General features: G+C 48.4%; 1 protein-coding gene across 2 annotated transcripts in view; it reads left to right on the top strand.

Annotated features, from left to right (window-relative positions):
• The window catches only part of Hs2st (Heparan sulfate 2-O-sulfotransferase), a 77,494-nt gene that overhangs the window by 40,104 nt on the left and 14,524 nt on the right, over window positions 1–22,866 (top strand). For both annotated transcript variants that reach the window (XM_065451399.2, XM_065451400.2), the window contains exon 6: window positions 16,136–16,293. In XM_065451399.2, the coding sequence (XP_065307471.1) occupies window positions 16,136–16,293 (158 nt within the window). The remainder of the gene's footprint in view (window positions 1–16,135; window positions 16,294–22,866) is intronic.

The raw sequence follows: 22,866 nt of genomic DNA, 5'->3' as shown, positions 1-22,866 counted from the left end.
CACCGCTCCTGACACACATTCCTAAAGCGTCGACAAATCAATGTACTTGCCGGTAAACATTTGGTGCCTTTTACAGCAAAAGCAGTGTATGACTAACTTCCGCAGTGTTTTTAGGCATCCGTTAACAGAAAAAATCATCATGTGGGCCGACACTGGTGATAGTGCAAAAAGGGTCAAAGATCAATGGCACATACCCCTGAGGACTCGGAAACCTATAACACGCCCTTCGGAATCATTGGGATGGGCCCACGTATGGGGAGTGCTTAAACGCCTGCTTCACCTCCACCGCGGGTCGGCCCCATATTGCAATATCTTCGGGATCGCCTTACGTGTGGGGAGTTCTTAATGCCTGCTTCACCTTCACCACCGGTCAGCCCGGCATTGCATTACCTTCGGGAGCGGCCCACGTATGGGAAGCGCTTAACGCCTGCTTCACCTCCGCCGCGGGTGGGCCCGGTATTGCAATATCTTCGGTATCAGCCTGCATATGACGAGTTCTTAATGCCTGCTTCAATTCCACTGCGGGCCGTCCCGGCATTGCACTACCTTCAGTATGGACCCATGTATGGGGAGTGCTTAACGCCTGCTTCACCTTTGCCGTGGGTCGTCCCGGCGTTGCACTATCTTTGGGAGCGGCCCATGTATGGGGCATGCTCACGCCTGCTTCACTTCTGCCGCGGGTCAGCCCGATATTGCACTATCTTCAGGCCGACCCGCAGTGGAGGTGAAACGCTTTGCTTTTCGTTTGAGAGCTTTGACTGTCGCCATCTTTCGCTGCCATTCCATCTTCACAGAGTGGAACGACTGTCAATTTTTTCACTCCTATTGGATGGCAGTAGTTATCGGCATCTCCTGTGGTGTGGAGGCCAGTTTTCTCATCGATTCGGTGGCCGCACAGTTAACTCAAGATGAATTCACTTGTCGCCATCTATTGCAGCAGGCAAGGCCTAGTTTATTGTTTTCATTATATTTTATGTTATTTATAATGCCCAACACAGTTTTTATGTCACCATCGTTTCTACGATCACGCGCGTCCCTGTTGCTTCGTTAGTTCAACCTTCGTTGTTTAGACTGATCCAGGGACCACAAAAGGTTCATAGTTGGCTGGTCTGTATGCTCGTGGAACGAGTTGTGGCAGGAGAAAACGCCAGTTGTGTTTAATTTTTCCTTTTGCTTCATTACTTCCTTGCGTGACGGCTCGTCGCGAAGCTGGCAGATCCTCGGAACCATATACCCGCGATATGGGTTAGATAAGGTGGAAACTAAAATATTGCGAAACAGCGTCCATCATCAGACCCTGCAATAACCATTCAACCCATAAGCAATATGACTGACCCTTGGTTAAAACACGATGGCGGGCTAGTGTACCTCATGGGCGTACGTACCTGTAAGATACACGTGCGCTGTGTCTGTGTATCTGTTTCTTTCTACATCCTCGTCCATTCGCGCTTATACACTCTACCATGACTGACCCGTTACCTTGTCTGGTTTTTCCTTTATTGTACAGCACTTTTCGTGTGAAATTGGCATCTAGAAAAAAGAGTCGCAAGGAGATGAAAAAGTAAGCGACCTACTAAACGAGAAAGCCAAGGTAACATCCAAACTGGGAGGAAAAGCCAAAATTGTTAAGATGTTTATCGATCAACATCTTTTTATTTAAAAAGGAAGTAGAGGAAACACGGCCGAAAGTGGAGAATAATTCCGTGTGTTTTGAATGAAGCTTCAAGCTGCCTGACGTTACTTCCCTGCTCTGCTAATGGGGGGGGGTTTAACCTTCCGTGGTTGGCGCAGTACATCTAGAATCGCAGCGTCCTGTGCTCTACGCGGTTGTATGGGACTGGTGACCACGCATCGTTACGCAACTTTCCAAATAACAACACCAGTCAGTTTTGCTACTTGGCAGTGCAGTAAACGAGGGATAGAAACGAACTGAGATTGTTCCACAAATATAGATTTCTCTATAATTCTTCCAGAGTTAATTAAAAAAACACTACTAGAGAACTTTATTTTGCACTTCTGCTTGTAACTTGTTCTTGGCAAGGTTCTTCCTGCACATCTTTCATGTGCAACTCCATTTGATGTGGTTCTTTGTTTGCCAAGTAAAGAAGAGGTGTACCTCACGGGCGTACCTGTAAGATACACATAATTTAATTCTCTTTTGCGGCTTCACACGTCTTTATGGCAAATGGTGGGCATTCACATCTGTACTAGTAAAAGTACCCTCCCCCTCATATGCATAGAAAAGTTGCCTTGGGCTAGGACGAATTCCGAAGTCCCGGACTAGGACGAATTTTTCTTCAACTCTGAGGCTTTTCTTTCGAGGAATCCTTATGGGTTTCCTTTGTAGCAATTGCTACGAACGGGTGGATGTCTGATTTCCCCTTTATTCATTACTTCTCTCCACCTTGCGGGTTTCCGCAGAACTGCTACGTCAAATACCCGCCTTTGCTTCATGTTGTCGACAAATTCGACTTCGCCCTGCCATCTGCTAGCCGCCTGGTTAGCTCAGATGGTAGAGCGGCTGCCCCGGAAAGGTGGTGGTCCCAGGTTCAAGTCCCGGACCAGGACGAATTTTTCTTCAACTCTGAGGCTTTTCTTTCGAGGAATCCATATGGGTTTCCTTTGTAGCAATTGCTACGAACGGGTGGATGTCTGATTTCCCCTTTATTCATTACTTCTCTCCACCTTGCGGGTTTCCGCAGAACTACTACGTCAAACACATGCCTTTGCTTCGTGTTGACAAATTCGACTTCGCCCTGCCATCTGCTTAGCCACCTGGTTTGCTCAGATGGTAGAGCAGCTGCCCTGGAAAAGCGGTGGTCCCGGGTTCGAGTCCCGGACCAGGACGAATTTTTCTTCAACTTGAGGCTTTTCTTTCGAGGAATCCGTATGGGTTTCCTTCGTAGCAATTGCTACGAACGGGTGGATGTCTGATTTTCCCTTTATTCATTACTTCTCTCTACCTTGCGGGTTTCCGCAGAACTACTACTTCGAAGAAAACATAAATTCAGAAACAAAAAATGCTGCATTTCGCTACGCCAATTTGGAAGGAATTTCGTGCTGACAATTTGGGCAATCATGGAGGGAGTCCTGCTAAATGAGAGGGGATCTTCTTGGCTTAACAAATTTATTAACCCCAAAATTTAGGCAGGGTCCCTAAATGCAGAATTCAAATGAGCCTGCTCAAACCATCCGCATTGCTATGCAGCTTTCCCTTCTTATATCTAGAGGAGAAATTGTACTCTCGGAGAGTGAGGCTCCATCGGAGCAAGCGGCCATTTTTGTGTGACATTTGATTGAACCACGTCAGAGGACAGTGGTCGGTCTCGAAGATGAACCTTGCTCCGTACAAGTAACACGACAACTTCTGGGCGGCCCAATTTAAACAAGCACATTCCTTCTCTGAAGCGATGTAGGTTTCCTTTCTTACGGTTAGCTTACGGCTGGCATAGAGGATAGGATGTTCCTCATTATCGTCATCGACCTGACTAAGTACCACGCCCATACCTCCGTCGCTTGCGTCGCACTGAACTATGAATTTCTTGGTGTAGTCTTGCGTGCGATGCACAGGACGGGAAACCAATAGCGTTTTCAAACTTTGGAAAGCATTCTCTTTGTCCTTATCCCAGTGCATGCTATTCGGTGCTCCCTTTCGGAGTGCATCCGTTAAAGGACTTGCCATTTGCGAGTAATTCGGAATGTACCGTTGATAGTACCCCACAAGTCCCAAAAATGAACGAATGTTTGTTTTTGTGCACGGCTGTGAAAATCCTCTAATAGTAGCTATTTCCGGCTCAGCCGGCCATCTCGTGCCCTGGCCGACAACCTGGCCGAAATAAGTAACCTGCGAACACCCAAACCTGCACATTTCCATCTTCATCGTTAAGTCGGCTTCCCTCAACCGTGAGAACACCTGTTTGAGGTGTGATACATGCTGTTCCCAGCTGTCCGAAAAAATTGCTACATCATGAAGATATGGCGAGGCGAACTTCTGCAAGTCTTTTAGGACAATATCCATTAACTTAGAGAAGCTAAACGGCGCATTCTTCAGCCCGAAGTTGAGGGCGAAAGGGCGAAAAGTGCCTACAGGTGAGATAATTGCGACATAGCGGCTGGCACTTTCTGATAGGGGAGCTTGCCAGTACCCCTGCACGAGATCTATAGATTAAATGTATTTAGCAGCGCTAACTCTTTCAATTCGTTCCTCAGTGTTGGGTATTAGGTACAGCTGATCCCTAGTGATGGCATTTAACTTCCTGTAATCAACACACAGTTGAGGGCCCTTGTTAGGGGTTTCTGCAAGTATTAGCAGTGACGTGTAGTCACTCTCAGCGGGCTTAATAACTCCCAACTCTAGCATGCGCTGTATCTCTGCCTCCATAATTTGTCTCTGTCATGTAGACACACTGTAAGGCTTTGATCTTATGGGTCCGGTTGATGTGAGCTCTATTTCATGCGTTATTAGTTCGGTTCTACCTGGCCGATCGCTGAATCTGTCGAGATATTTCCTTAACGTCCCTTTTAGCTCATCTAGCTGCTCGGGTCTAAGAGCCTGCGAGCTTACCGAATGTTTTATACTTCTTCTAGGCCGATTTCAGAGTTGGAGGTCGCCCTATACTCCTTAAACTTGGTACTAGTACCATCCTGCTCTTGGATGGTATAGTTAACGACTCCGCTCCGCTCTATATAAGGCTTCATCAAATTGCAGTGACATATCCTCACCTCTTTCCTGCGACCGGGCATTTTCAGAGCATAGTTAGTATCTGAAATTTGTGCAACACTTTAACGGGCCCGTCCCAGTGAACTTCAAGCTCGTTCTTTCTTGAAGGTTTGAGGATCATTACCTGGTCTCCGGCATTAAACGTATGAAGCCTCGCATTCTTGTTGTAATAGAATTTGGCGTTCTTTTGAGCTACTTCCATGTTCTTTCCGACTAGTTCTTGGGTTGCGCTTAGCCGTTCCAGCAAATTTATCACGTATTCAACCACTGTTGGACTCTCTCCTCTTTCTTCCCACATCTCTCTTAAGATTCTCAGTGGAGAACGGAGTGTCCTCCCATAAACTAGTTCTGCTGGCGAGAACCCTGTAGCCTCATGAGGAACCTTTCACAAAGCAAACAAAATGACCGGAAGACAATTCTCCCAGTCCTCCTCGTGTTTGTAACAGAATGCCCGCAAAACTCGCTTAAGCACTGAACGCCACCTCTCTACACTATTTGACTGAGAGTGATAGACGGAACTGTGGATCAACTTTAACCCACACTTTTGTAAGAATGTGGAAGTCAGTGCGCTCGTGAATACTGACCCTTGACCCGCCTGAATTTCGGCTGGAAACCGAACTCGTCCGAATACTGTCAAAAGCGTGCCTACTACTTAGGTGGAGCTGAGCTCTTTCAGAGGGATTGCTTCTGGAAACTTTGTAGCCGGACACAGCATGGTAAACAAATACCGGAAACCCAACTTTGTCTTTGGTAGAGGCCCTACCGTGTCTATCATAAGTTGTCTGAAAGGTTCTGTTATCAAGGGCACTACCTCTAGTGGAGCTTTGCATGTCTCTCCTGGTTTACCCGAGCGCTGGCAGGCGTCGCATGATCTTGCAAAGTTTTCTACGTCTTTGAAACAGCCAGGCCAGTATTATTCCATAAGCAACCTTTCCTTTGATTTGTTTATGTCTAGGTGGCCGGACCACCCATTTCCATGACAGAGACTCAAGAAGTCCTCCCTGTACTTAGTAGGTTCGACTAACTGATCTAGAATCCTACCCTTTCGATCTCTGTAGTGCCTATACAACTGTAGCGGCAGCAGCATCGGCGTCGCACGAGAGTTGACGTAAACGCTCGCGTCTACACGAGGCTCGAGCGGCTGGCGCGTTCCGGCGCGGGCTAGCGTTCCGAAGATAATTAAAAAGAATGCTACGCTAAGCGACGGAGTGTTGGTATTTCCTCTCCTGCGAGAGCCCGATACTTTGACCGGTCTACGTGGTCGCTCGTCGCCACAGTTTGGTGAACCCGGACGTGATATTGCCATACGCTCCTGTGGTAGAGATGACCATGGACCAGACCGACGCTACGAGAGCTCAAGGCCAGAACCCTTCCGAGGAACGCGGTGAGCCCTCCTGTTCCGCCATCGCTGTCCGCCTCCCACAGTACTGGGACCAGCATCCTTCGGCGTGGTTTCTTCAGGCCGAAGCGCAATTTCAAGTCGCTGGTATCCGCTCTCAAGCCTCGAAGTTCCATTACGCCGTCGCAGCACTCTCGCCCGCCGCCATTGACGAGGTAGCAGATTTGTTGAACTCCCCATTGTCTGCCGCCGCCTATGACGATCTCAAGGCAGCACTGCTACAGCGCACAGCAGCTTCACAGCGTTCTCGCATCCAGCAGCTTCTGTCCGCTGAAGAACTCGGCGACCGACGCCCTAGTCAACTTCTTCGCCGAATGAGCCAGCTCCTCGGAAACAACGCGAGATCCATCGACGACACGCTGTTGCGCGAACTGTTTTTGCAACGACTCCCGGCTAACGTGCAGATGGTCCTGGCGACAGCCTCTACCATGGACCTTACCGGACTTGCCGCTTTGGCCGACAAAGTCATGGAAGTAGCCACCCCAACCATCGCAGCCACGTCACCGTCTCCGGGTGACAATACAACCGCCCTGCAAACTCTTCCCTGCTCTTCTGCAGTGCAATCGCCGCTCGACTCCTTGTGTGAGCGCCTGGAACGCATCATCTGTGGAGCGGAGCATCGCCGCGCGTCTCGTCGCCCACGCAGCCGTAGTTCCAGCAGATCAAGACGCACGGGCACCCAAAATGAAACCTCAACTACAGCGCCTGGCGTTTGCTACTACCACCGCCGTTTTGGAAACGACGCTCGTCACTGTCGGCGTCCCTGCGCATGGCAGGGAAACAGGCCGGCCGACCTCTAACGGCGACGAGTGGTCCGGCCCAGCACACAAGTCGCCTTTTCTACGTGACGGACAGAGTTACGGGACAACGATTTTTTGTCGACACAGGTGCTGACGTCAGCATTCTACCCGCCCAGCACTCCGACCGAAAAGCGACACCTGTCTCGTTTTTGCAAGCCGTCAATGGCACCAGGATTCCAGTTTTCTCGTCACGCTCCGTCATGCTAAACCTTGGCCTTCGACGAGCGTTCCGCTGGATTTTCCTGGTTGCAGACGTCCGTCATGCAGTCATTGGAGCAGACTTCTTGCATAACTACGGACTCCTTGTCGACATCCAACGACGCCGTCTCATCGACTCCGTGACCCAGCTATCCGTTCCCGGCGTCCCATCATCAGGCACATCGCCCATAGCGCCTATTTCTGCCATGTTGGACGAACCTTTCGCCGCACTCCTACGCGAGTTTCCCACTTTGACGCGCCTACCGGACTGGACGCAACCGGTACAACATGACGTGTGCCATCACATCGTCACCTCCGGCCCACCGGTCTACTTCCGACCCCGGCGTTTGTCCCCGGAGAAACTCAAGATCGCTCGCGCGGAGTTCGAACACATGCTGCAACTTGGCATCATCCGCCCTTCTTCCAGTAACTGGGCATCACCACTTCACATGGTGCCTAAGAAGACGGGCGACTGGCGCCCCTGCGGCGATTACCGGGCACTAAACAACGTCACAGTTCCTGATCGCTACCCTCTACCGAACATTCAGGACTTCACGGTAGCGTTACACGGTGCGACGATCTTTTCTAAGATCGATCTCGTTCGCGCCTACCATCAACTACCGGTCGCTGAAGAAGACATTCCCAAGACCGCCATCACCACACCCTTCGGTCTTTTCGAATTTCTCCGCATGCCTTTCGGTTTACGGAACGCGGGCCAATCTTTTCAGCGCTTCATCGATTCCGTCACCCGAGGTTTGCCTTTCGTTTTTGCATACATTGACGACCTTCTCGTTGCAAGCTCTACGGCAGAAGAACATCTTCACCACTTGCGGTTGTTGTTTTCACGCCTTGCCAGTAAAGGAATTGTGATCAACGCCGCCAAGAGTGAATTCGGTCAACCCGAACTCGAGTTCCTCGGTCATATCGTCGACGCTAACGGCATTCGACCACTGCCGTCCAAGATTCGCGTCATCGAAAACCTTCCCCGACCGACCACACTCACCAAGCTTCGCCAATTTCTCGGATTTGTCAATTTCTACCGCCGATTCATTCCCGAGTGCGCACGACTTATGGCTCCGCTAGACGCTCTCCTGGTAAACAAACGCAAACAAGTGCTTCAGTGGACTGAAGAGGCCGCAGACGCTTTTACAAGAGTCAAGTCTGCCCTCGCCGCCGCCACGCTGCTTAGACACCCAAAGCCAGACGCACTCACTGCCATCATGACCGACGCTTCAAATACCGCCGTTGGTGCCGTTCTGCAGCAATTCATCGACAATGAGTGGCATCCACTCGCTTTTTTCTCCAAGAAACTGAAGCCTGCGCAGTCCCGCTACAGCGTTTTCGGCCGTGAATTACTCGCTGTTTACCTGGCTATCAAGCATTTTCGCCATTTCCTCGAAGGCCGTGCATTCACTGTCTTGACGGACCACAAGCCCCTTGTGCACGCAGCGAATCGTTCGGCGTCCTGTTACTCGCCCCGCGAGATTCGACAGCTTTCCTACATCTCCGAGTTTACAACAACGTTCCGCCACATCAAGGGCTCCGACAACATTCCAGCTGACGTTCTGAGTCGTGTCAATGTCGTTTCCACGTTGACATCGGAACCTTTCATCATCGAGGCCGACTTACTCGCCAGTCAACAGCGTGACGACACTGAACTTCGCACACTCCGGAATTCGCCAACGTCCCTGAAATTGGAAGACGTCGTTGTGACCCCAGATGGTACGTCCATCGTCTGCGACACTTCTAACGACACACCTAGGCCATACATTCCGGCATCCCTTCGCAGACGCCTATTCGAAACCGTGCACAACCTGTCGCACCCTGGCATACGCGCGACACAGAAGCTTCTTTCCAGTCGTTTCGTTTGGCCTCGGCTAAACGCGCAAGTTCGCGATTGGGTTCGCTGCTGTTTGTCGTGTCAACGTTCGAAGATCCAGCGTCACCCCATTCCGCCTGCCAAGTCTTTTCTTCCACCGGATGCTCGTTTTGACACCGTACACCTGGACCTCGTCGGCCCTCTTCCACCTTCGAAAGGATACTGCTACATACTGACATGCATCGACCGTTACACACGGTGGCCAGAAGCTACACCTATATCTGATATCTCAGCACCCACTGTTGCAGCAGCGTTCGTGTCTACGTGGATAGCAAGGTTCGGCTGCCCATCCACAATAATCACAGATCGCGGTCGACAGTTTGACTCAGCGCTCTTCAACGAGCTACTCAAACTACTCGGAACGACACGTTTTCGCACAACTGCTTACCACCCGCAGTCCAACGGACTAGTTGAACGTTTTCACCGGCATCTCAAGGCCTCCCTTATGGCACATGAATCGCCGGAGAAGTGGGTCCTGCATTTGCCTCTCGTCTTACTTGGCATCAGAGCCGCACTCAAGAGCGACCTAGGTTGCTCCTGTGCTGAGCTAGTCTACGGCACCCACCTACGCCTTCCGTGCGATTTCTTTGTCGCCACCCCCCAAACGCCTATGCCATCACCTGCCGACTACGTAGCCGAACTGCAAGCTTTCTTCAGCCAGATGCGCCCCGTGCCTACACGTTCACAAGAAGCAAGGTCCCCGTACGTTTCTCCCGCACTCAGCTCTGCTACCCACGTTTTCGTGCGTAACTGTGCCGTGCGGAAGCCTCTACAACCACACTACTCCGGGCCATATTGTGTTCTAGAGCGTCGTCCGACGACGTTTGTTGTGAATGTCAACGGCCGATCAGACACAATTGCCCTGGAACGTCTCAAACCCGCCTACATCGAAGCACTCGCGCCATCAGCTCCACCTGTATGCGACGCGACCCTGCTGCATCCTTCGTCGCCGCCTGCGCACGTGACACCCAAGACCAACGCGAAGACACGCCGCGTCACGTGGACTTTCCATCGTTCGTCGAACTTTCCTCCTCTCTAGGGGGGGAGCCCTCTGTAGCGGCAGCAGCATCGGCGTCGCACGAGAGTTGACGTAAACGCTCGCGTCTACACGAGGCTCGAGCGGCTGGCGCGTTCCGGCGCGGGCTAGCGTTCCGAAGATAATTAAAAAGAATGCTACGCTAAGCGACGGAGTGTTGGTATTTCCTCTCCTGCGAGAGCCCGATACTTTGACCGGTCTACGTGGTCGCTCGTCGCCACACAACAATCCTCCTCTCTCATGTATCGTCACGTTGCGCCTAGCAATGCCTTCTTTATCTGTGTGATGCAATTTAGCTAAGCTGTCATCATTATTTTGCTCGGCTGCCAGTGACTCTCTGTTTACACGTAAGAGCTGATCAAAGTTATTTGAGGCCGGTGATAGTAACGACCCTGTCTCGTGTGCGATTGCGTCAGCTGGCTCTTCCTGCAGGCGTGAACTTTGATACCCTAGTGATCCACTCTCATTGAGCTGGTCAGCTGGCAGGCTTTCCTCAACCGTTTTTTCATCCCTCGAGCCTAGCTCGGATTCGGTTACTGAAGTTACCTCTTTTGCTACTTCCGCTGGAGCAGCTTTTGCATTTTCAGCTGAAAGCGACGCGATTTTACGAGCTTGGCCTCGCGTCAACGTGGCCATTCGACCAAACGGAGCCTTCAAAGTCATCGTCGTCGACTCGCCTTTGAGGGGGAGGGTTTACACACTCACTTCCACACAGGCTTCACTGAACACACCAGGTGAGAGGGTTTCTTGTAGACGGGGGTCTTGATCCGAGCAGGCACCTCTTGATCCAAGAACTGACCCCGTAGTCAGTGGCCGCCGCGTCTGTTAATTGACCGACGACTTCTGGCACCCGTGAGACTGCAGCTGCAAAGCATCTCTTTACAGGAATTCCCCCGCTCCAAGCAACCCGTGGCGGCCACTGCGAATCCACTAACAATACTTGGTTCGCCAACCGCATTTAGTCATAGCGGCACCGAGGGGGTGTTGATGCAGCACTACGTCGTCCCTAGAAAACAAGTCGCTGCTGCAGGCGGGGAAGGGTTCCAAGGTTGCTTCTTGGAAGCTCACCACCCTTGCAGTTGCGGCTGGCTGGGAAAAATTTTGTAGGTCGGTACCCTTGCAGGCCGTTCGTAACACTGGGCAGTTTCCAAATTCCGCCCGTACTTGTATGGTGTGCACTTCTCTGTAATCACGGACCACCACGCGCTCTGTTGCCTTTCCTCACTCAGGGATCCTACCTGCCGGCTTGGTCGCTGGGCTCTGCGGCTACAAGAATATTCCTATGCAGTAGTGTACATGTTGGCCCGATTACATCAAGATGCAGACTTTTTATCACGATATCCAGTGGACGAACCACCCACTGACCCTGACCCCGATGCCGATGCTTGTGTTTTCTCCGTTTCTCGGCTGCTACACATTGCCGACGAGCAACGCCGTGATGCCACCTTGCGCGCCATCATGGATGGCTTAGAATCTTCGTATTCTGATTCGTCCCTTCACCTGTTTGTTCTCCGGGATGGTGTATTATACCACCACAATCTATGCCCCGACGGTCCTGCCCTGCTCCTTGTCATTCCCAAACACCTCCGGTCAGCTGTTCTTCAAGAACTTCACTATTTATCAACGGCAGGTCACCTTGGCATCTCCCGCGCCTGCAACCGGATTCGCCAACGCTTATTTTGGCCAGGTCTTGTCCACTCCATCCGGAAATACGTTGCAGCGTGTGAGAAATGCCAGCGCCAAAAAACACCATCAACACTCTCTCCCGGTTGCCTTCAACCGCTCGGCATTCCTTCGGAGCCGTTTTTTCACGTTGGCTTGGACTTACTTTGCCCTTTCCCTCCATCCATATCTGGCAACAAGTGGGTCGCTGTGGCGACAGATTGCGCCACGCGCTACGCCATCACCAGAGCTTGTCCAATGAGCTGCGCCACAGATGTCGCCGATTTTCACTTACGCGACGTGATTCTGCAGCATGGCGCTCTACACCAACTGCTCACTGACTGTGGTCGGGCATTTCTTTCTACAGTCATCGCCGACATCCTGCAGTCCTGCTCAACCTAGCACAAGCTGACTACGTCTTACCATCCGCAGACTAATGGTCTCACGGAGCGTCTTAATCGTACCCTAACAGACATGCTTGCAAAGTACGTCTCGTCCGACCATACTGATTGGGACCTTGCCCTACCCTATGTCACTTTGACATATAATTCTTCGCGTCACGACACTGCCGGTTGTATTCCCCATTCTTTCTGTTGTGCGGCGGAGAACCCACATTGCCACTGGACGCATCCCTTCCATCCGCTGCAGCAGAGACCAGCGAGTATACACTTGATGTCATCACCAGGGCAGACCTAGCACGTGAAATTGGCCGCGCTCACCTCCTGACCTCGCAAGAGAAGCAACGGCGTTTGTACGATCGCCAACACAGAGACATCCACTTTTCTCCTGTATGTCTGGTACTGCTGTGGTCCCCTAGTTGTCACGTTGGCCTGTCAGAAAAACTCTCGTCTCGGGACACAGGCCCATATCGAGTGCTGTATGCCATGACTCCAGTTACATACGAAATCACCCCAGTGAGAACCAGTGCCTCATCTGCCTCGAATTCCACTGACGTTGTGCATGTTGCACGCCTCAAACTATATTACTCTCCTGTTATCACCTATATTTAAACGCACCGGTACGGTGCTTGCGCCAGCGGGGATAATGATACATGCATATTGCGTGTTTCTTGTGGACAATGCATGCGGGCGCCCCAACAAAGACGACGAACACTCTCTGGCTCTCTAGCTGTCGGGTGAACTGGCCAGCGCTGCATTTTCCTTTGTATATATACTTTGTAAATAGTCTCCAGTCCTTAATCCTTCGTTCACGTAACAATATTTTTGGAAGAGATGGGGGTAGCCAATTAAAAATTATTTCTAAAGGTATGGATAGTGTATGCCTAGAGAATGAATACGTTGCTGTATGTTCACCACGCTTCAAATTGCTTTGCATGCTTTTTTGACCAGGAAAAAACCTATAGACTTCAGTGACCCCTTTGGCAGAGTCGTCTATCATAGGCGTGTGGAATGCACGTGAATGTTGTGTCTCAGTATTGCTTCTCTTTCCAGTAAGCAATGCTAACGACTCTTGAAAAAAAAAAAGCATTTCTAATAAATTACAACATTTATTAGGGATGGAAACATTGTCACTTGCATGCAAAAGTAATAAATATATACAGAGTGTCCTGTCATGCACCAATATTTTTAAAAAGAGCAATGCGTTACTCAAAGAAAACGTAGTGCATATTGTTTACAGTACAGTGTAGTAGCTGCCAGTGATTCTGTCGTTACTGAGATTTAAATACATGATTGCAATTAACCCTTTCGCTGTTGGACCTTTCTGGCCGTGATGCACCCCCAGTGTCAGCTTGGTTTCAGGGAACGAGCATTACAGGGAATGAACATAGCAATTTATTTTTGATTATGATTGGTATACAAATAACATAGTCAATGCAATATGCACATTTCAGTGTTCTGCAGCTGTTGTTAGTAAACATCATCATCATCAGCCTGTCAATAAAATCCGTTCAACATCCGAATCTGACGATGCGGAACCCTCTTCCTCGCATGCGACTCTGTCCGAGTCTGAATCTGAGCTTGGCTCGTATTTTGAATCGGAATTGAGCCACTGCTCTAATGAGCAGACGAAGGTCCGCGCGCTGAGCCATCCGAAAGTAACCGCGCGCAGGGAGGATGCGCTTTCAGTCGCCCGCACAACGGAGATAAATGGGACGTTGCGTGATCAAGAAGATAGAGGGAGATGGAAAAAGGCTAAACAAAGTTAGAAGGGCTTTACGTTTACTGCTGCAAGTCAAAAGCGAGGGTGCGGCGAGAGAGCGAAAGCAGCTATGGAGTCACTCTTTTCGGAAAGGCAACGGCACGTGCGCCTGAACTTGACGCGCCGTAGCAGGCACACCAACAGAAGAAAAATAAAAACCTTACAAACCAGCGGAGATGGTAGAACAACCCTTGAACCCATGACCACACGCGGCGGCGCATGATCCAGCGAACGCGGAGCCACCGCGCCACTCAGCAAAGAGAAAGTGGGGAGTGGCAGCCGCACCATACTCTTCAATACATGGGTTAACACAGGTCGAGGCAAATATACGATCTTGTAGAAAGAGTCAACAGATGGCGTGGCCAATCCGGGAGCGCCAGCTTTGCGCTCAGACGCGAAATTTTGAACGCACGATAGAGAACGTACCGGTACGTCGGTGACACTTTGGGGGGGGAAGCGCGATGACGTACCGGTACGTCCGTGACAGTGAAAGGGTTAATTATCTAACTCGATATGTGCTATCCTAATTATCAGTGTCAATGAGGCATCTGAAGGCACAACCAAGAGACATCTAACTGTGGTATTTTCAGCGAAGTACTAATTGTGTACTAATTTTTTATGATTGATTAATAAACCCTGCGAAATATGGAGAATACCACGTGACTGCGCCCTCGAACATGCTCCCTCTTGAGTGAGCCAGGACGAAATAAAGAAAATAAAGAAAAACATCGTGGTCGAGCTAGTGCCTTATCTGCCGCGCCCCGGCCTAAGTAACATGTCGCGTTTGGCGTTAGTTGGAAACAAGCTGTGATAGCTGTTGTCTTAGTGTAAAGTGCACAGATGACCCTTTTTTTCTTTTGACGCTTTTTTTTTCTAGCGCAAAATACAGCTTCGCACGCACTCTTTCAATGAGATATGAGCAAAGCCGGGATTTTGAAACATTCTATGCCTATTACACTGCTTTTCGCATTTCGTGCATGGCCAGAGTGATGCTTCGGCCCAGTTATCAAGGGGCTTTTGTTATCAATGTGATCAGTCTGCCTTGAGAGATGGATAATAAGTGTGACGTAGAAGTGAGAGGAAGGAATAGCTGCGAAACGGGAAATGTGCTGTTGGTGCTCCTTCCGTACCACTATCAAGGTGATGTGCTGTCTCTTTGGGTTTGTGACAGGCAATGCAGTTGCCTTCAATCAGCTTATTTGAGGGCACCGCTTTATGATACTGGTGGGAGCACACACACGTGGTATTTTTCATACCTCTTGAGGGAGGTTTCTCTGCCAGCTGGAAAAAAATTTACGCAATTAGTATGTCACTGAAAACACCGCTGTTAGATGTCATTTTGGGCCTCTACGAATGCCTCATTGACACTTTGAAAATTAGGACAGTACTTCTTGAGTTAGGTAATTATTTGCCTTTACCGAATTAAATCCCAGTAACGAAATAATTACTGGTGGCTACTGCACTGCACTGGAAACAATATGAACTAGGTTTTCTTCGAGTTAGGGAACACTGTATAGTTCAATCAATAACTGAAATGAGGCCAATTCAGATTCACTCGAAGTCAGAATCAACAGCAGTCACACGTAGCATGACTTGGACTCACAGAAAAAGAAAAAAAAGAGAGAGAGACGCTGCAGTTTCGTTGGAAAGGTGAAGCAGTATTACTGATAGCCAAGTATGTGACAATTAAATGAACGAAGATTACACCACCAAGAAGACTCAGTATATATATGGTTAATAAATGAAATAAGGAAACGATAAATTAATGGAAATCTAAGTGGATGAAAAAACAACTTGCCGCAGGTGGGAACCAAACCCACAACCTTCGTGGGTTCAGTTCCCACCTGTGGCAAGACTATCCACATATGGGCTGAGCAGTTACCATTTGCACTTATGGTTGTCTCTACTATTATTTACTTGTGTGTTTTTGCAAGGGACAGGGTCAGCACATTAATGAGTGGCAGCACACAAAATGTGCATAAGAATAAAATGTGACAGAAGCAGATGGTGTGGAAAATGGCAGCCTTTTGGTAGGTGCATCAGGAATGCCAAAAATCAAGACGGGACCATGGTTCCAGTCTCTGGTAGTGCGAGTCACAAAGAACTGTGATACTTGTCAATTTTACTGGGGGTAGGTTTGTAGCTGTTGTAAATGAAGGAAATTTTCATTAATGTTCACTTACTGAAGTCAAAATGTGTGAAACCACCCTAGCTGCATAACCATTTTGTTGTTTTCGCTCATTGAAGTGGATGAACCAAGTGTTGTCTCATTATCGTCCAGGATTCCGGGGAACCCATGGGCCTTGGAGGAGGCAAAGCACAATCTTGTGAACCATTATTTCCTTGTTGGGCTGACAGAACAGCTGCAGGAATTTGTGGTCATGCTTGAGGCATCTTTCCCCCGTATGTTCAAGGGAGCCACTGACAAGTTCGTTACAGGTATGGTAGAATAAGGAGCCTGGCTCTCATGGCTTTGTTGGTTGAGAACATCATTTAATCACCGAGTCACAATTTAAAGTCTAATCACCGAGTCACAATTTAAAGTCTCTGGGCAGTCATCCCAAATTATGCTCCTGCTGTTTGTTGTATGTCTTTCAACTGTGTCTCAAGCTTGTGTACATAAATTTTTCAGATGCCCCTCCCCTTCTTCTTTGCTTTACCTTATGATTTAACTCACTCTTCCCCTGGCTTCTTGCTGTTGTGTTACCCTCACTGGTGTCCTGCCACATTTTCTTCAATCCTTTCTTTTTTTCTGGAAGAAGCCAGTTTGATGGAAATCACCTTATCACTTTAAAGGAACACTAAAGGAAGAAAGTTCGGCAGGTTTTACACTCTTGTAACACAAGAAGGTGAAAGCATGCTACACATTTGGTAATAGATGAAGTTATACAATCAGGTTTCGACTTCTTTGTAAGACATATTGGTAATGCATTAATGTTTTACAATCATGGCTAGACTTCTTGCAAGAAGTAACAAGCCGCAATGGGAAGTATACATGTGTGGCACTAAGGTTACCTCCTCACTAAGGTGCTGCAACACGCGCTTCTTCTGCAGTGGCATACTTGCGCGGCCGTCCGCGCAAGGTGCAAGAAGGTGCACACTCCTCCAACGCTCACCGCCGCCAACCGCCGCCACTATGACTGTGACATCAATGCACAGAGGGCACACGCTCACTTTTCTGTGCTACACTTGGTGCGACAGCATTTACTAAACTTAACATTCGGCAGACACTTAAGACTGCTTACGTGTGGGAATGCAAAAGCATTATACCATTTGTAGATCTTGGAACGTCATCAACGCACTCATTTTATACACTCACGACGTTGCGCCACCTCCTCCGCACTGCCACGTGAGCCGCCCAATGACGCGCACTAGTCAGTGAGATGGTTGCCACGTGACGTGTGCAATCAGGCATGCACCAGAAGCCAGAAACGTGGAGCAGTCGTGGTGTAAGGGAAGCGTGCTCGTCTTGCACCACATAGGCCCGGATTCCTGCCCAGATCGAAATGTACCAAATTTTCTTTTCAAAGCCACTAATTTACTTTGTTTACAGGAAAATCCCTGAGAAATCTGCCGTCAATGTGAGCATTTTTTGACGTGTTTTTACTCTTGGTGGCATCCTCCATTTTTCGTTGTGGCTCAGTTTCGCCTAGGTCACCACCAACATAGACACCTAAGGCTTTCACCTTAATATTGTGTCGAGCTAGATTGAAAGATTAGGCTTCTATAATTCAAAGCAAGAACAGAGCTTTTGTAAGCATTGAAATGATGAAAATGGAATATCAGAGGGGCGCCACCTATTTTGCACTATGGTACTTTTCATGAGACGTCAACACTGGGTGATTCATAGAGAGCGGTAAAAAGGGAGGTGATGTGAGAATTATGTCAATTTGTCTTTTATATGGCACAAGCGATTCAAATTGAGGAGCAGCAGGTGACCTTCACTGACAATTTTCTACGTAATCGGTTATATATTGGCATAATGATAGTCAAGAATAATCTATTAATCTAACTCGGCTAACTATTTTCCTTTAGTTTGCCTTTAACTATATCTTCATAAAAAGAAGTGGTCGAAGCTATCTGCCTCGGAACATAACTACTAAGTTCTTATATTTTGTTCAAGTCCTTTACAGATCAGTAATCTCAGTAGAGTGAAGCCCCGATTGTACGGCTTTCTTGGGAGCAGGCGAAAGCATCATATAACCTGGGTGTTGTATAGTTCTATCAACAAAAATTATATCTTAAGTAGATGGTTTTGCATGAAAGTTATGAAGAGCTGCAACTTAAGCTATAGGCTAATACAGCAGAACCTTGTTGATATATTCTTGCTACATACATTTTCCCGGTGCCAATGTTCATAATTGAGAACACCAAAAATGACCCACTAGAGTTACACTTAATTTTTACGGGTTCATACGTTTCCGGAAAACACAATTTTTTGTCACTGACGTTCAGTACGTCGCAAAACTGCAATCGTGTGATAGGTTTTCTGACTGCTAGATCCCGTGTAAACATGAAAATGCGCGAGGTGCGCACAGTTGATAAAAGTATATACCGTATTTACTCGCATAATGATCGCACTTTTTTTGTCAAAAAAATTGAAGCAAATTCAGGGGTGCGATCATTACGCGGGTTAAATTTCCCGGGAAAAAAAAATTTTTTTTTTCGTCCGCGTTTGCTGTGGGATGCGAGATTGCGGGTGCGGGACACCAAAACAAGAATGGCGGCTAGCGGAGCGAGCCGAACGCGCCGAACGCGATTTTTTTTTTCTTCTCGTGAGCACATTACGTGCATTGAAACAGTTTCTTCCGTATTAGTGATGAATAATATCGTTAATATCGGCAAGTTTGCGGCAATAACGTAGCCATGTCCACTTTGAGGGGACAGAAATAGGTGGGCGCGCTTAGCTGCCAGTGACAGAAACACATGACGGGCATGCTGCGGAAACTGCGGCATCTGTCTTCACTACTTTCCGCTAAGGGTGGGCGAATATCTTAGCTGTGTTACAAGCGTCGGCGTATGAATAGGGTGCACTTTTAACGTATCAGAGTAAACGTGGCTACTATCATTGCCGCGCGCGATTTGTTGCGTGCTCACGAGTGCAAAAGCAGATGAAAAGAATCGAAATGCGCCTTTATTGTTTTTGTTGACATCAGCCATTATAAAGGCAAGTTTGGTTGTACCTCATTTTGTCATGGAAGTGCGGAAAGTGATGAAAGTAATGAAATGAGGCATCTACTTAAGAATGTTTAGTGCGTGCAGGCCGCTTGGCTTGTCTTGAAGAGTCGTTCGCGTAGCATTCGACAGGTGGTAAGCGCGATCATTATTCGCTAGACTTAGCACACGACATATCGCTGCGGCAAGTTCGGGGTGCGATCATTACGCGGGAAATAAAAAAATCGAATTTTGACGACAAATTTTTGGGGTGCGATCATTACGCGAGCGCGATCATTATGCGAGTAAATACGGTAGGTGCCTGCCTCAGCAGCTTCACCGCAATTCTCGCCCACCCGTTTCATGTGAAAATGCCAGCACGCACTCAGTTTCTCATTGCGGTACCAGCATTGCGGTACCGGGGTCGTTGCACGTGGCATTCACAGCTGTCACAGCCAATTCTCTTGCGATAAGCATCTTTGCCTGTCTGTTTTACAGCATGTGTTGCCATCGGAAGCGTAGCGCACGCTTTTAATAGGTGATAACCGAAACGTGCCGCCGTTTCCTGTTGCACACTGCAATAGTATACGTTATCCGATTGCTAGATCCCGTGTGAACAAGAAAAAGCGCGAGGCGTGCGCGATTGATATAGTATACAGCCGCCCGTCTCATGTGAAAAAGATAGCGTGCACAGTTTCTCATTACGGTACTAGCAAATCTCTGCCCGGGTCATCGCACGCTGCATTCGCAGCTATCGCCGCCAAACCTATTGCGGTAAGCATCTTCACCTGTCTGTTTCACAGTGCGTGGTGCGTAGTGCCATTGGCAGCGTACTGCCCACATATAGCAGGTAATAATCCAAACGTGCCGTCATTCCCTGCTGCAGGTAGTGTGATGTGGGCATCCCGTTTCGCTTTGGCGGCATCCGGTGTCGCCCTCCAACTCGATTTCGCTTCAGTTTCTTGTTGCCGTCTTAAAACACTACGCAGTAGGAAAACAACAAAATGGGTCTTGGGCCACTGGAGCACCACCAGCTTGATGCGCCTCGGTGTCTTGTGCTGCAACCATCCGTGCGACACTCCACAATACATAGATGTCAACCATAGTTGAGCCTGTCAAATTTTTTTAGTTACTTCGGATCGTACATTTTCCCCGTTACTATGTTTTTCTCACTTTTTTTTTCGAAAACGTATGAGCGAGGTTCTACTGTACACTGCAGGATCTGCAGACCAAAACCACATTTTTAACATGCCGTGTACCTCGATCCACAGCCGCCTGCATGGTAAGAAATTCTTTTCTCATTTACAGGCTTCTAAAACGATGGATCAATTTCTTATAGGTTTTCTTTGAGCCACGCCGCAAGAGTTGTCTTTCAAGCACAGAAACATCTGCAAGGAGGTCAACTACAGCGAAGTCGCGTGCACCTATGAATCTTTGAATCTGGTCAGTGCTATGCAGCACATCCACGATTGTAGGCACAAGTACGGCAGCGTCTATGGCATCCTCCTGTGAGGTGGCAGCCAGCCGTGTCGGCATGATACGTTGACTCGCATGAAACCGGAAACCCAATGACAGACACGTGAGAAGTCTTGTGCGATTGCACGTAAACAAAGCCCTGAACTGCGTGCATAAACATATGTATCCGATACGATCTGCATGCATGCCGGTGGCTAATCGGTTCGATCTTCGCACATGCTTTTGGGCTTTCCATACATACTAAGGCGGTTTCTTGCATCTACAAGAGACAAGTGACAGCGCACGCTGACTGGACTCGCTCATAGCAGACGTCACTTCGTACTTTGTTATTGACAACGCTTTAATATGCTTCAGTATCTATAAAGCTAATCATTATAGCTTTAGAGCTATTAGATTAGCACAAAAAGGAAAGAAAAAACACTTTCTCACGTGATATAAATCTGCCTCACTGAGAGTTGATTGTACCACGGTGTAGCTGTGTAGCCATGGGTGCCAACGCAGGCAGCCAGAGTGTGCTATAACCAAGGGGAGCTGTTCGCCAGAATCGCACAGCATTTCAATGCATATGAGTCGTGCCGCACCATCTGTGCATGCGTAAGCATGCAGCCTTGAGCTTGCATGTCTGTGCAAGTGTACGTGTAGTCCTTGCTTTATGCAGAGCAGCGTCACTCGATGTCACACAAACTACAGCAACGCACTTTTATTCAGCAACGTTGAAATAGCTTGTCAATTTGCAATGAACTTTTATCTTTTTTTATGTCCATAAAGAAAGTTAAAAAAAGTCTTCATTGCGTCACTAAATTGAGCAGCAGCACACTGCCAGTCAGTATGGCTGCATTGCCACAACAGTGCTTTACCACTGACACTGTGCCGCATGCGTTTTTCCTCCAGTGTGGCTGGAGCTTAACACGTTTGTGGGTCATTGCAATGTTATATAAGCTAGTGCACTGGAATATGAAGCTATGAGGTTTAGAAATATTACGAAAAGCTCACTCATGTAGTCGTATAATCCAATTCATGTGCAAACACGATCACAATAACCGTAAGAAAATACATTGCTCCTATGGCACATTGGCTGGGAAAAGAAAGAAAAGTGTATTATCCTGAAAAGACGTGTCATGCAGAATCATATCAACAAGATTCCACTGTATAAGCTATGTGCTTAGGCATTGCTTTTTGGCCCTGTGAAACAATAATATCCAAAGGGGATCGCATAAAAAGAATGCAACCCGGATTTGTGCAGATGCAATTTCCATAAGACAGGCAAGTGCATTGTACAGAACAAGCCAAACAAGGCCGGACGAAAGGAATGATTGGTTTTCATCGTCTTCTTTTGCGATGCTCATGCAGTGCACAGCTGGTCACTCGATGACAAGCGAGTCACACTGCACTCTGTGCTGTTATTCAGGGTGTCTACCAACCGGGAAAATAGGGGAAACCGGGAATTCTCAGGGAAAATTAGCTGTAGTTTTATTGAAAGGGAACGAAACTCATGTTGATGCTGGCTCCAGTAACAGATGAATCTCAACAACTCGTCGTTGACGTCGTGTCATCAGTACAAGGTATTGCCGGACTAGTTAACGACCGATTTTCCAGAAGCCAGATTTTTCGGACATGCCCGATAATTCGCGCGGCATCGCGGCACCACCACGTTCTCCATAGAGTAAATGTATATTGCCCTGACGGCAGGTTTGAAATAGCATTCATCAAAGCCGCCACCGCCGCCATTTCGACTGTCTCGCCGCCTCGAACCGGTGTTCTCGCACGCCGATCCGCTGGCAGCCTTGGCCACCACCGCACAACGTTAGGCCTAGCTGCTTCTACGTTCGCTAGCTTCTTGCCATGCGGTGCCGTATTTTTCATTGAAAGAATTCGCCGCTGTCAGCAATGGCACTGACTCCGCCTTTGTAATCCTCGCGATTGGCTTCGAAGCTCGCAAAGCACAGCACGCTGCGCAATGCCAGTCTCCGAAAGTTAGCTTTGCCTCTATAGAAAAATGTTACGCGGTGAAGCATAACAAGCGTAGGAAGGGGCAATTGTCATGGGACACAGTATGTATTCTTTAATTATATACGTGTGCATCCCCGTCTCCTTTCATAGTACGCGCACCGATATGCCAAACAAGTGCACCGGCAGGCCTTAAGAGCTTTTTCGGATGTGCCTGTGGCAATTTGAGCCCTTAACTCGTTCGTTACCGCGAGAAAATTGTAGTTTCTTTATAGGTCTCGGAAAAAAAATTACCACTACAAATAATATTCCAGCACACATTGCAGTATCGCTGCGTAATGAAATTCTCTTTCCAAAAACATACGTTGCCAAACAAAAAAATTTTAGGTAGAACATAAAAATTCTAGAAAGCACCATTTTGCTCCCAGTTGATAA

This window comes from Dermacentor albipictus, unplaced genomic scaffold (genome assembly GCF_038994185.2).
Source record: "Dermacentor albipictus isolate Rhodes 1998 colony unplaced genomic scaffold, USDA_Dalb.pri_finalv2 scaffold_13, whole genome shotgun sequence".
Taxonomy (NCBI): Eukaryota; Metazoa; Arthropoda; class Arachnida; order Ixodida; family Ixodidae; genus Dermacentor; species Dermacentor albipictus.
Note: the sequence above shows the minus strand (reverse complement) of the source record. Positions and strands in the feature narration are given on the sequence as shown.